Genomic DNA, 14,085 nt, shown 5'->3' with positions numbered 1-14,085 from the left:
CCATTCCGTTGTTATCTGTTTATGAAGTTGTGATCGTAGGACGTGACAATTCTTTTTCTCTTCTTCCACTACTCTGTTTAGCCTAGGCTTTTAGAAAAGGAGGCTGGAAAATGCAGTGACTTTATTTGCTATTGCAATAATATATTACAAATGGTGAATGATGTACAGAAGAAAAGGTGGATATATCAGTTACTGGGAAAAAAAAAAAAAAATCTGAGTGTCAAAGTATTCCAACCTATTCTTTGGGCTTCCTTCCTGGATAAAAAAAAAAAGTTGATTGCCACCCCCACCTCCCACCCCCTTTCATGTTTTTGGTAAAAATTACTATTTTACAGCTAAATTTGGCATCTATGACCTGTTAGCTATGTGCAGTGAAGTACACGTACACAAACAGAAATTTAAGTCCTTTCTCTTGCTTGGAAGCTTTATAATCTAAAGTGACGGTAGCTAATGTTTCTGTTTTGTTTTGTTCCCCCTCTGCCTCCTTTTAGATCCCTGCAGTTCACTCAGCCCACCGTGCTTTACTGAGGAGGACAGATTCAGCCTAGAAGCTCTCCGCATGATACATAAGCAAATGGATGATGACAAAGATGGTGGTATTGAAGTCGATGAAAGTGATGAGGTAGGAGTAAAAAACCTTCGCTCGTGCATACGTGAAGTCTGTCTTCCTCCCCTCTCCCCCCATTTTATATAGCTGCTCTTCATGTTCCAGCATTTGAGTAGTCCTGTTGTTCTAAATTCAGCCCTTTGACAGCCAAATATTCAAGGAAAGTCTAACTTCTAGAATTGTCTGAAATACAGTATTATTGTCCACTGTTCTGGCCTAAAGGAAAGTTTTATATGACTATGTATAAAACCTCTTATTTTTGTGATTAGTATAAGAGGTAGGCAAATGATGTTGGTTTAGCTTTCAGTGATGTGACCAAGAGTTGATGTGATCTGTCGCCTGGTTTTTTAGTTTCTTTGCTCCAGGGTTTTCTTACTTAAGGCATTGCTGGACTTTCCTATTTACCTTAGATCTGTTCCAGTCACTTCATGGTGCAAAACAATACCTGTTACTGACAGCAGTATAGAAAGCTTTCTTAGGTGTTTCTGCTTACATTTTACAGGCAAGTAGTAAACAGCTCCTGCTGTAGGTTAATGGTAGATTAAGTCCTAGGAAGGTTATTCAATCCTAACTGAAGTTTTTTGTGATTGTTCTCAAATAAGTTTGGTAGTCAGGCTCCTGGCTGTCCTGGTAAAGGGCTTGCCCTTGCACTTACTCAACTTTAACATCTGGATTCTCTGAGTTACTGGGTGGCAAATGGAAATATTCATGTAGTTTCATTGTTCTTGCTTCTTTTGCTTTCTGGCAGTTGTCAGGTACAGGCTTGAGAAAGGAGGGGGAATGAAGATGTCCCCTCATCTCCTGCCCCCTAAAAATGAGGGTATTGACATGTGGTTCTGAAGCCCATTCTCACTGGAGGCGAGTGGGAGAAGAATCTAGCCCTGATTTCTCTTCCATTTTTTGTAACATCCCAGGGAAGATTGTTCTCCCTGAATGAGTAAGTTGGGAATTATCATTGTCAAGTTTAATGCGATGCTACTTACTTTTCTGTGTGACTGTACAAACGACATCAGCAGTGATTGATGCTTGATGCTTGCTTCACAGGGCTTTTCTGAAGGTATACAGTACGATGGAGAGAATGGTTCAGAATAAAATAATGTACCTCTTAACTTTGAAGGGAAAAGATTTGCTCTGTACCTTAGGCAATGTCATGGTGAGGTAGGTCAGGCACTGGAAATAGTCTGTTTCTGTTACTGAGAAATGTTTGGTTATTGTCATTAATGTTTGGGACAGGCACAATCCTGTCTGCAAACTGAAATATTAGTGATAAAGTGTGAGCTTCCTGAGGAGCTTCTCAGCACTGTGTCATTGTCTTGACTTGTGCTGCATTTGTTATACATGGAAGTTAAGAAAGTTAAAAGAAAACACTAAAATATTTATACTTTGGAAACTTCTTATTAGTATACAAAAGAGCTGTCCTGGTTTTTATTGGACCATCTTTATATCCAACCTTAAGTTTCTTCCTGTGCCAGAGGAATGTCATAGATTGATAGAATGGTTTGGGTTGGAAGGGCTTGTAAAGATCATCTAGTTCCAGTCCTCCTGCCATGAACAGAGACACCTTCCTCTAGACCCGGTTGCTCAAAGTCCCGTCCAACCTGGCCTTGGATGCTTCCAGGGAGGGGAGAGCACATCTTCTCTGGGCAACCTGTTTTAGGGCCTCACTACTCTCACTGTAAAGAATGTCGTCTTTATATCTAATCTAAACCTACCCTCTTTCTGTTTAAAACCTTTTACCCCTCATCCTATCACTACCTGTCCTGATAAAATCCCTTCCCATCTTCCCTGTAGGCCCTCTTTAAGTACTGGAAGGCCCCTCTATGAGATCTCCCCAGAGTCTTCTCTTCTCCAGGCTGAACAACCCCAAATCTCTCATCCTGTCTTCATAGGGGAGGTGCTGCAGTCCCTTGATCATTTTTGTGGTGGTCCTCTGAACTCACTTGAGCAAGTCCTTGTCTTTAAGCTGGAGGCCGCAGAGCTGAACACAATACTCCAGGTGGGGTCTCACATGAGCAGAGTAGAGGGGGAGTATCACCTCCCTTGACCTGCTAGCTATGTTTCTCTTGATGCATCCCAGGATACGCTTGGCTTTCTGGGCTGCGAGCACACATTGCTGGCTCATTGTTGGTTTTTCCCTCTCCTGATACCTCCAAGTCCTTTTCCTCAGGGCTGTGCTCAAGCCACTCATCGCCCAGCCTGTATTTGTGTGCAGGACCTTGCACTTGGCCTTTTCAAATTTCATGAGGTTTGCACGGGCCCATCTCTCAAGCTTGTCCAGGTCCCTCTGCATGGCATCCCTTCCCTCCAGCATGTTGATTGTACCACACAGCTTGGTGTTGTTGGCAAGCTTGCTGTGAGTGCACTCAATCCCACCGTCCATGTCACCAACAAAGATATTAAACAGCACTGGTCCCAGTACCCTGACTCCTGAGGAACGCAACTGGTCACTGCTCTACACTTGACATTGACTGCAACTCTTTGAGTGTGACCATCCAGCCAATTCTTTATCCACCGAGTGGCCCATCCATCAAATCCATGTGTCTCCAATTTAGAAACAAGGATGTTGAGATAAACCAAAGCAACAGAAGCTACTCTTAAAACCTGTTAATATGACTGAAATTAGAACAGCTCATGGGGGATACTGTTATAGCTGGGGTAATGAGATGAGTGAAACTGCATTCAAACTGCTACTCACAGTGTTTAAAATAAGATGACTGAAATGTAGCTCTTTTCGGATAGCTTATTTTTAAGTATTGAAGAAATATTTAATAACCCTCACAACTAGATTTTTCTATGTAGTTTCCATGCAAATAAGTGATGAATATGTATTTTCATAGAGTGTTTTCTTCTAAGACATTCAAAGTAACCTGAAATTTTTGAGAAATGCAATTTAATTGCAAGTTCAATTAGTAATCTGTATGTTCTTGTTGTAGCACTCTTACTGGTTCTTTGCCATAATCTTAAAAGATCTGACATTTTAACAACATAGCTACATAGTTAATTGATTACAGTAGGTCTGAATATATACTAAATGTCCTAATATGCAGTATTTCAAAACCAGTTTTTTTGTTTTGTTCTGTCACAGTGGGTAATGCTGCTTCTTTTGATTAAGAATGAGGAGTAATAATTAAAAAAACTTAATTAGAAGTAAAGCTTAAATGAAATACAGGGATTTTAGTTAACAGCAGGGTAATGGATTTCCTGTTTCATGCTGCATGGATTTTGCTTGCAAGTCTCCTGTAAGAGCAGTATATTGCACATGTTGATTAGATACTCATTGGATTTTTATTTGATGGGAAAAATGTGACAAAGTAAAATAACTTTCTGCTGTTTTACCAGCACTAAAACATTGTTACAGATACTTTGTGTATATTTACACAAAGGAAGAAAGTTCTTGTAAATAAGTTATTTTGAGAGGAGGGAGGTAAGGAGAGCTAAAGATGTTGAGCTACTTATTTTCACTCCTTTAATTTGCTAATCCAGTTGAGAAGTCCCAACAGTGGTCCCAGACATTTCATCAGTATGCTGTTATTTTTCCTTATGTTCCTTATGCCTTTTTTATGTTGTAGCTTCTTTTTCTTCTGTCAAATGAAGTCTCACATAAAATAATTCTGTAGAGAATGGGTTTCTTTTATCCTAAATAAAATTGAACTCTTACAAGAAACCTTTTATTCCCTCAAAAATTGTCTGATACTGGAAGCCTTTTGGATCTGTCTTGTGTGGACTGGAAAGAAGCTTGTATTTGACCTTGATGAAATTGATGTAGATTTTTAGCATGGGATTTATTAGTAATTGAAACACATGAGGGATTTGTTGAAGTCTTCTAAGGAAGATAGATGTGCTCTAGTTTGAGCATGAGCTAGTTAAATATTTTTTTCCTTATTCTTTTGGTCTGTGACCCAAGTTAGACTAGGTGGTGTAACGTAAGAGATTATAAAGATGAAAAAACTTGAGCTTTTAAATTCACTAGAATATACTTTTCTAATTCTAGTTATTACAAAAGACTTGGGAAAAATAGCTTTTGTCATAGCTACTCATATGTTTGGAGCTGTTTTTGCATTCAGAATTCACGTAACTTTCTAGTACTTACCCTGAATTTTCAGTGTAGAATTAAGTACTTCAAAACAAGAAGTGTAACTGAAAGAAAATAACCAAATGGTTTAGGTATTTATGTTGTACTTTAAAGTAGAGAATGTTTTACTGTGCAGTTATTAATTTCTGTAAAGTAGGCTGTCATACTGTGGAAAGCAGGGAGTATGGCACAGCGGAGAAGAAGAAAAAGGAAGGATGTGGAAAAAGACTATACTTATCATTAGGGCAGGCTAATATGAATTTTTCTATCAAATCTAGCACCTCCAATTATTACTTTATTATTAACATAAAAAAGATTGCAATATTTTAAACTGGTTTAAAGAGATAGGCTGTAAAAGGATAACCGAGGGGGGAGAATATATTACTAACTGAGGTTTTAGTCATGTATTGTGGGAGGCTGTCTGCCTTAGGAAGCATCTGTTGCACCACGTGTACATGGTTCATTTTAATGATGAAGAGGTAAAAATAGTAAGACAGACTTAACATAATGACTACATAGGTTTTTCCTGTTTCTAAAGAGCCTCTATATGTAGATCCTACATCAAGTCATTTCCTTGAGGAATCTCTCTGTAGAAATAGAATAAGTTGATGTTATTGAAATACAAATACCTTACTGTGTCTAACGTCACACAAAGCTAATGGCATGAATTTATAGCTTTGTGTGGGATCTTTGGATAGATCACTTAATATCTTGTTTGAGTTTTTTTGAGTGCGCTTGCATAATTACTTAACACAAAATACCCTAACCAAACAAACCCCACATATAAAACCTTTGAAAAAAAAGACAAAAAACACTGTGCAGAGAGGAAGAAACTGCAGTACTGAAAGCATGAAACAATCAAAGAATGGCTTTTAACAGTGTGGTCAAAGAAGATGGAACCTCAGGGGTGATATGCAGAAGTATCTGACTTAAAATGTTGTCTGGAGGCAAAAATCAAAAGGAACCTAGCTTTAGTGGCCTAAATCAGGGAGGTTGATGGTCTATATAGCGATTAAAGCAGGAAAAAGTGCTAGTATGATCTCATCAGGAATAGCAATAGTAATGTAGCACTCGGGCTATAGTAAATTTGACAGGGGCAGAATATTTGACAGCCCACAGTCTTAGTTTGAAGTGACCACCTCTGAATGGATGGGCTCTGTGAAGCTATTGAGGGCTTGAGATCATACTTAAAATAATCCAGAGGTGGGAGAAACATGGTGTCTTGAGAGGGTATGCTGTGTTTTTTGAGAGAAGATGAAGAGGTAGAGCTTAAAAAAAAAAAAAAAGAAAAAAAGTCAAAGGAAGAATCCAGAAGGAAATTAAAACAGACTAGGTACAGAGGTAAAGTGTAAAGAAATGTTATAAATAAGTAATTTCTTGAACTGGGGTGAGTTCAGAAGTATATGTTTCAGTTATACCCTTCCTTTAGTGCTAATTTGTGATTAAAGGTTTTATAATAAAGGAGAATCAGTTCATGCTCTTACTACTTATTTTTATTATACAATTAATTTATGGTCATATTCTTGGTGGTTTATGCTTCCCTTCTTTGAGCAATTAAAATGGTACATGCATCTATACGTCACAATCTATTTTACAAGGTTGCTGGATGAAAATATTATGCATTAGTATTACTATTTTAGGAGAATCTGGAGAAATAAAATTTAATATGTAACTTTTTATTTTCTGAATTACTACTTAAATAGATCCGAGTATTCAATTTGTGTAAAGATGAGTTGGTGAAAGAAATCTGTGGACATCTGTTCTTTAACTCCTTAAGAGAGATAAAAAATGAATGAAACGCAATTTACTACTTTGGACCAGAGACCTATTCATTTCAATAATCTTTTCTGGATAGTAGTGAGTTCTAAATACTTTGGGCAAAATTGCAAGAAATTTCATGACAGGAAATCCTGAAAAACTAGATGCAAGATTGTGTGGTGCTCCCATTTTAAGTATGAATGTTTTGGATATTAGGAGTATGAACTGTGAGGTGAAAAACCACTTTTGGAATCTAACATTAAGCTCGGGATGACTCTAAACGAATAGCCTTTCTGCATTCTTGAACAAAATAAAATTTATGCACTGAATTTTTCTTCCTTTCAATTGTTACATCTTGGAGAGAGCCAAGATTTAGCAGATGATTTTTGAAAGGGGTGGAGTACAGCTGTGTATGAAACAGATGTTAAACAATAATAGATGACATAGTTCAAAAGCTTGGTCACCCTTCATTTAGTGCATTTTGGGACCTTGTTAAACTTCAGGAGCCTACCCAGGTGTTATAATTTCAGATGGGAGAGGTTCTGCTATAGGCTGAGCTTTTGCTTCATTTGTTGTCTGCAAATAGACACTCATGAAGATGATGAATGTCCTTTAAAGTTCCATTATTATTCTGGTTTCATCTTTATCATTTATATAATAAAGGTCCTTAGACTGTTGTTCATATTTGTGTAAACTAGTTTATACTGCAGTGTCAGCTGGCTCGGCAAAATTCTGCATGATCGAGAAATACCTGCTGCAGTGGGTCAGAAACTGAAAACATTATAACTGTTTTGCATAGTACTGGGATGGCTCCAGAGTGTATTTTGCATCTCGCTGTGTAAGAACATTCTGTTACGAACATTATTTTGAGCTTCCTAACCAGCATAGAAAACCTTTTTCCCCAAAGCAATTGGGTTGCTTTGACTCCCTTAGTTTACAGTAGGTCTGTTAATAGAGGTGTTTTTGAATTTTATCATTCAACTGCTAATGTATTTGTCCCTAGGCAGAGTGTCTTTTAGCCTCCTGAAGTTTTGTGAGCAACTCTGAGCATGTCTACATTATGTTTTTTTTTTTTTTCAGAGCAGGATAGGTAAGAGCCAGGCCGTGTCTGAAAACATTATGGCTGTGTTAGTCTAGGGCTGTGCCTGTGCAAAGAAGTCCTGTAGAGAGGCAGCATGTTATCATGGGTATGGTTGCATAGAAACCTGTTCCAACGTGATTTGGATCAGACCTACCTCATGCTTTGCCTCCTTGGAGGTACTTAAGCTAATATGTAGCTGTCTGCACCTGTTTATGTAGCACTGCAGGCATTTAGTCTTGCCACAATGAAATGCACCCTTGGAAATTCTAACTTGGTTTTGAAGAGATTTCAAAGTTTACTTTGCAGTAGAATATCTACAATTTTATTTTCAGCTGCTATAATCTTTTTTTTTTTTAATAGAATTTGTAGATTACTTAAGATATACTTTCACAGTTTTGTCCTATGTTCTTCTAGTAATGTTTTTATTATGCTTAAATACATTTTCTTATTTTACTGTGTACATTTTTAGAATCTGTTTCGGTAGGGTAGGCAGTTGTGAATGCTGTCATACCTGAGTCACAATATGAAGTCTTTTAAAAGCATACTTACCATCATGACTTAGTCTGTGTGACACTGCAATAGTTCCAGTGAATCTGGTAGCAGTAGACAGGAAAGAATGTACTAAAAGGCTGTCCAACAGAAACTAGCTGTATCTGAGGGTAGGATTATAGGAAAACTGAGGTTGTATCTTTTGCAGGTTTTCTTTTGAAGGAATTAAACTGAAGGGAATACTATTTTAAGGAATAGATACTCAAGGAGGACAGAAATGCTTAGCTGGATGTTGTTACTAATTGCTCTTAAAGTAAACTTGTCAGTTAGAAGGTCTGTTTTAAGTTGGTGAAACTGAAATCATAAACTTGAGCCTTCACCCAGAACAAAATACAAACATAGCATATGAGTACTTCCTTCTGCAGTTAGTGAGTGTGGTTAATTTTACTTTTTCACTAGCATTTGCAAAAGTATGCAATTGTTCATTTGCTCTTCAAGGAGCAACCACCTCTTGCAACTTCCATATTTTAACTTTTTGTATTGTTACAGGTAGCTTCAGTTTGTAAGTGTTCTCTCTGTCAAATCAGTATTAGATTTTGGTGTGTCTTTTTTCTTCCTTTGGAAGGGTAGTTGTGTGGGTTTGTTTTTTGTGGTTGTGTTTTTCTTCCCCCCCCCCCCCCCCCCCCCCCCCCCGTGGTTCTTGCTTCAGGTTAGGTTTTGGTTGTGAATTGACTGGATTTTGATGAATGTTATGGTACTAAAGGCTTTTTTTAAGGAGGAAGGTTGTGGTGTACCTGTGTACCTGTCCTTGCAACTTTTCCAGGGCCCTGCAAGTCCTGTCCCATTCAGGGAGTCGAAAATTTCCTCTCCACCTATTACACTGCTGAAACTTGGGGTTTGGGATGTGAATCTTTGCAGAGGCACAGTCATTATGACGCTTTTGGGATCAAAACTCTGGTTTCAATTCTAGGTGTGGTGTTATTTTACTCTCTACTTGTTTTTGAAGTAACTACTTTGACAAATGATTTTTGTTTTTGTTTCACACAGAGATTTTAGGTAACTTAGCTGCTGCTTTCTTGGTTTCAATTTTGTAGTCTTAAAAGGCCTTCTCCCTCTTGAGTAATTATGTTGGCTAAGATAATCCTTAGATGTTTTTTCGTTAGAGCTTATTCTTTTAACCTCCCTATTTAGAGTTATTTTTCTAACCTTTTCTTTGTATACTTAATGACCAGGGCAACAGAAGAGAGATTAGCTGCCATGACAAGGAACAGAAAAATCCTCGCTTTTTACCGGAGTTGTTCTGTTTTTATGGCTTTCTTCAATTTAGGACACAATTCCTTTTCTTAAAGGAGAACTTCCATGTTAGGCTAGTTTTGAAACAAAGCTCTTTCAAACAAAAGACAGGTGTTTGATGTCATGTATCTTTTCATTGGTAAATGCATTCATTCTTTGAAACATGATGGCCTCTTTCTAGCTACGCACACTAACTTTGCCATTGTGATCATCCAGTGTTAGAGAACCTTGTTGGGGAAGTTGTCATGGTTATTCTCACAGTGTCTGGGAGCAATATGGGTAGTATTGAACAGAAGAGGGGCTCTTTCCTTGAAGAAATTCTCATAAATGCATAATCTCTCCCCCTGAGGAATAACTGCGTACTGATTTCTGAATGCAAACTGCTTATACATTTGTGCGTTGATAGCACCTTTTTAAAAAAGGGACTTTGCCAAATACTCTATAAACAGTCTCCCAGTAGAAGTCAGATCTTTTCCACTGTCATCTGCTTCTCCTGGAAATCTGGTGCTTTGAACTTGGATTTGTTTTCTGTATTTGTGATGAAATTTGAAACCAGGCTTTTAATTTTTTCCCCTCAACTTGTTAGCAGAGCGGTCGTGTCCCAGCACTGTGTTGAGAACATGAATTCATACGTTAACTCTTGCTCCCTCTGCGGGCTTCGTGGCAGAACGACACGAAATACTGCAAGTTTTCTGTAAGCTATTGCTTGCATTGCTTATCTGGGAGCTAAGGTAACCTATGTCCATCCCATTTTTAAAATCAGAACGCTTTCTTAGCGTGCTTTGGGGTGAGATGTAACACCTTGAAACTGTTCTGTTTATCAGTTGTCATCTTCCTTCTCTTTATTCCCAATCCTGTATGTAGTATTGTTAACAGCAATGCAAGTTTTCTTTGACAACACCTGTATCTGTTCAGACGTTCTCATCCTAAAGTATTTTACAGCCTTTGCTGACAACTAACAGTAAAGATAAAAATAAAACAGTAAAGAGAAAAGCGAGCTACAAACAAAACCGATCCGAGATATGAATTTTAGCCAAGGAGATAAAAAATATGCTGAAACCTTTACATACAGCATATATTCCATTCTGTTCTTCAGAAACTTGATTGGCTGTTGATGTTTGTTTTTAAAACAAATGTCTACACCTGACACTTGAAGTCTCCAAGGCTATCTCACCAGTTGCTGAAGAGTGAGTGTTAACATGTACCTTAACCCCCGTATGAAGGGAGATAGTTTTCACAAGGAGGGATCTATATTATATTTTTCACTGTCTTTTTACTACATTTTTCACAAGTTCCCAAAAGACATGTTGAGGATGGTAGTTGATAATGGATACTTGCAATCTGAAGGGAAAAGGTGAGGCAGACAAACATCAGTTCTTTCCTGCTCTTCCAGCTGTGAGACTGTACTTTAATCTGGAAAGGCTTAGAGACGTTAGTGAATAAGAAGTCTTTCCTTACTGTTGTTCCTTTTCTTCAATTTATCCTTTAATAAACATGGAGTGGGAACAAATAAGATAATCTGCCTTCAATTGCATGTGGCATGTTAGCTGTGGAAATTCCCAGCTTCATGGTAGTTGTGCCAGTTTAGGAAGTACTCAGAGTTCACATTTGGACTGTGGAATATGCAACAGAGGTTTTACAGCAGATATTTTTACATTTGCATATAGTACAGCAATCAGTCCTTTTCTGTCCTTTTTGCACCTTTTTACAGTTGCTGGTTCATGGTATTTCAGAAGTTCTGTAAGTGCCTCTGCCCCAGTAGGCTGCTATTTTCAGTTCTCACATTTCATAAATTTCTCCTGTATTTCGCATGTATAAGCACGTGTGTGTGTTTGTATATATATATTCATGCCTTTCTAATTTACATAGGAAAAAGGAGTTAAAAATGCTTATGCAATTTTTCTGGGCTAAATGGAACTATTTTAGGAATCAAAAAGTTTTAGAAAGCTAATGTCTGACAATCAAAAAAAGTTTTGAAGTGGTAAACGAACAAGAGAGGGTTTACATCCAATTTGTGTTTGGAACCAGAAGACATATATGTCTTTATGATTGGCATAGGGAATGTAACTAGTACTTTAACCCAAGTCTAGCAGGGGAGAAACTTGAATCCCTTCCCATGTTTTTAGATTCCCTTACTTCCTGGTAAGAATAAGGGGCAATTAATAAGTGTTAGCTTTGTCTTGCATGTTTCTGCTATCACACACTTTTTTTATTAAGAGTTAATACTACGTTTTAACATTGGCTACTTTTCAGTCTTTCCTGCAGTTTCGTGAATGACATAATTTCTAGATTTGTTAGGAATGGGTTCTATTTGGGAAGCACTGCAGATAAGTAATTACCAGGACTAAATTTTAAGTGGGGTCTTCTGCAGTCTGTTGTTAACTTAGCATTCTTCGTCACGCCTGCTTGAAGTGGTGATGACACATGACCATCCACATAAAAAGCTGTTTTTTTGAGTGAGTGGTCATGACTATCTGTAGCCGGTTCTGTTTGAGCAACTTTATCCTTCAGGAACTGAAGAAAACAAGCGATCTACTGCGAAGATTACTTGGCTCTTACGTTCGTTTTCTGGTTCTAATACTGAGGTCTCCACCCACGGAGACTGCTCATGCTGTGCTTTTAGGGACTGGTATATATATGGAAGGTTTCCACTATTAATGGGAGGTAGTTTACTAACCAGTATTCCAACTTCTTCAGGCCTGTGTATAATAAAAATAAACTGGGTTTTACAGTTCCATGCATTTTTTCTTGTATGTATTTGGAGAACCCATTTGTGGTGACTTGTGAAATACTGCTGCCTCACTGCTGTGTATGACATGATTGCAGGATCTTCCTTTTTATAATATTTACTAAAGGGCAAGGTGTAGTATTTTGACATAGGCTTCCTATTAACTACTGAGAATGAGGCAGCCTTATGTAATGCTTCTGTATTTGGAGTGTAACCACTGAGGAATGATTATCAAGAAATTTGGCCCTAAGACAACTTCTGTTTTTTTTTAATTTGATGAAATAGAAGTTAAACTTTTGTTGTTTAATCAAAAAAATTTAGTAATACTTAGTCAACACCTTTCTCTCATCCCTCAAGCAGTTACATTTAACTGGTATAGCAAGAGTCAGGTATTACTCATCCATAAAGGACTGGCACATTTTCAAACCTTACATGGTCTCATCTTCAAGTAGGTAAAATTCGTTAAATATCTTCAGAATAGAGAAGTACACAGTATGACTTGCGTGGTGCATTCCTGTAATTACTGTAAATCTAAGGCATGGTAATGTTATTAAATCTGGTATACTAGCACCTGCACCTTAAATTTTTCTAGGATTTAATCATTGTGAAAATCAAATCCTGCAAGAGTGTTTAGCTTGCTTTCTGAGTCTTTGATGTAGTCAACTTACAAGAATTGTGTGCTGCTTGTCTGAGGAAGAGATAGTGAAGATTCTCCTCTGCCTGATTTCCTTGTAGTTTCTGTTTAGAAATCATTATTTTTGCATTTAAGACAGTGTTTTTCCTTTTCTTCAGTTTCTAAGGGAAGATATGCAATACAAGGATGCCTCTAATAAACATAGTCATCTGCACAGAGAAGACAAACACATCACCATTGAGGATCTGTGGAAGCGCTGGAAAACATCTGAAGGTAGGTAAAGGAGAACAGCTAAAAATGATGGTGTTTATTGAAATAGACATAATTCAACAATTCTTCCACCAAGTAGTCTAGAGTAGTAAATGGATGACCTCTTAAAGTATCTTCATTAATCTGTTTTGGTACTGTAATTTATAGCTGTATGTAAACCTGACTAAAAACTCATTCAGTCCAGCTAGTGTTGATTTCCTTGAAAAGTCCAGAATGTTTGAGTTGATAGGAGAAAAATACTTAACTTTGTTTCTCTCCACACCATTCAGATGGTGTATTGCTAATAGTGAGCATACAGAGATCTGAAAGTTGGTGTTAGTCAAACAGCTAAAGGTACTTTGTTTCTCTCCACACCATTCAGATGGTGTATTGCTAATAGTGAGCATACAGAGATCTGAAAGTTGATGTTAGTCAAACAGCTAAAGGTAGGAACAAAAGACAAATGAAACTAGGAACATGCCATTGATTCATTCTGCTAATGCAGGAAGTCATGTAAGTGCAGCCTGAGGTAATACATTAAGTGCTTGCTGTGTAGTAAATATCTACATTTCAACCAGCAACGTCTAGGTTTGAATCTCTTCAAATATTCTGTAAATACTTACTCACTAAAGATGTTGTCCAATGAAAGTATTGCAACTAAATTATCAGATAAAATTATCTCTACAATTGTTTGTCTAACTTGAGTAACTCTTCAAAAATTTAGGTCATAGTGATATCAGAAGTATCTAATTTGTCTATTGTGTATATCTTTGTTCCAGGTTTCTTGAATGTAGTGAGCAGTGTGAATAAGACTTAAAAGATTTCAAGAGGACTGTTTGGTCTTATTGTGTCTGCTTTATAATGGCTTTACTGTGCATCCTGTTGAGGAAACTGAAGTTGCACCACAGGGAGGCCCTTAGATTGAGACTCCCAACCAGTGTTAACAGTGGTCTGGAAGTTACAAAGCACAAAGCCCCTCAGATAATAAATTACTTTCAGTTAATATTAGGTAACATGGAAAATACTGTTTTTCCTTTCAAAATGTTTTAGAAATTTTAATTTTTGTTTCTTACGTGCTGCTAGTTTATAGTACCAGTTTAATGCAATTTGGCAGCATTAAACAAGAGGGTGGAAAGTAGTGTAAATGATGGTATCAGTAATTTGAAACTTCGTT

At 37.4% G+C, this 14,085-nt stretch overlaps 1 protein-coding gene across 2 annotated transcripts in view; it reads left to right on the top strand.

The window, feature by feature from the left end:
* STIM2 (stromal interaction molecule 2) overlaps nt 1-14,085 on the top strand; it is an 81,385-nt gene that overhangs the window by 42,703 nt on the left and 24,597 nt on the right. For both annotated transcript variants that reach the window (XM_032984402.2, XM_042807609.1), the window contains exons 2-3: nt 492-622; nt 12,821-12,935. In XM_032984402.2, coding sequence (XP_032840293.2) covers nt 492-622; nt 12,821-12,935 — 246 coding nt within the window. The remainder of the gene's footprint in view (nt 1-491; nt 623-12,820; nt 12,936-14,085) is intronic.

This window comes from Tyto alba, unplaced genomic scaffold (assembly GCF_018691265.1).
Source record: "Tyto alba isolate M040663 unplaced genomic scaffold, T.alba_DEE_v4.0 Super-Scaffold_6, whole genome shotgun sequence".
Taxonomy (NCBI): domain Eukaryota; kingdom Metazoa; phylum Chordata; class Aves; order Strigiformes; family Tytonidae; genus Tyto; species Tyto alba.
Note: the sequence above shows the minus strand (reverse complement) of the source record. Positions and strands in the feature narration are given on the sequence as shown.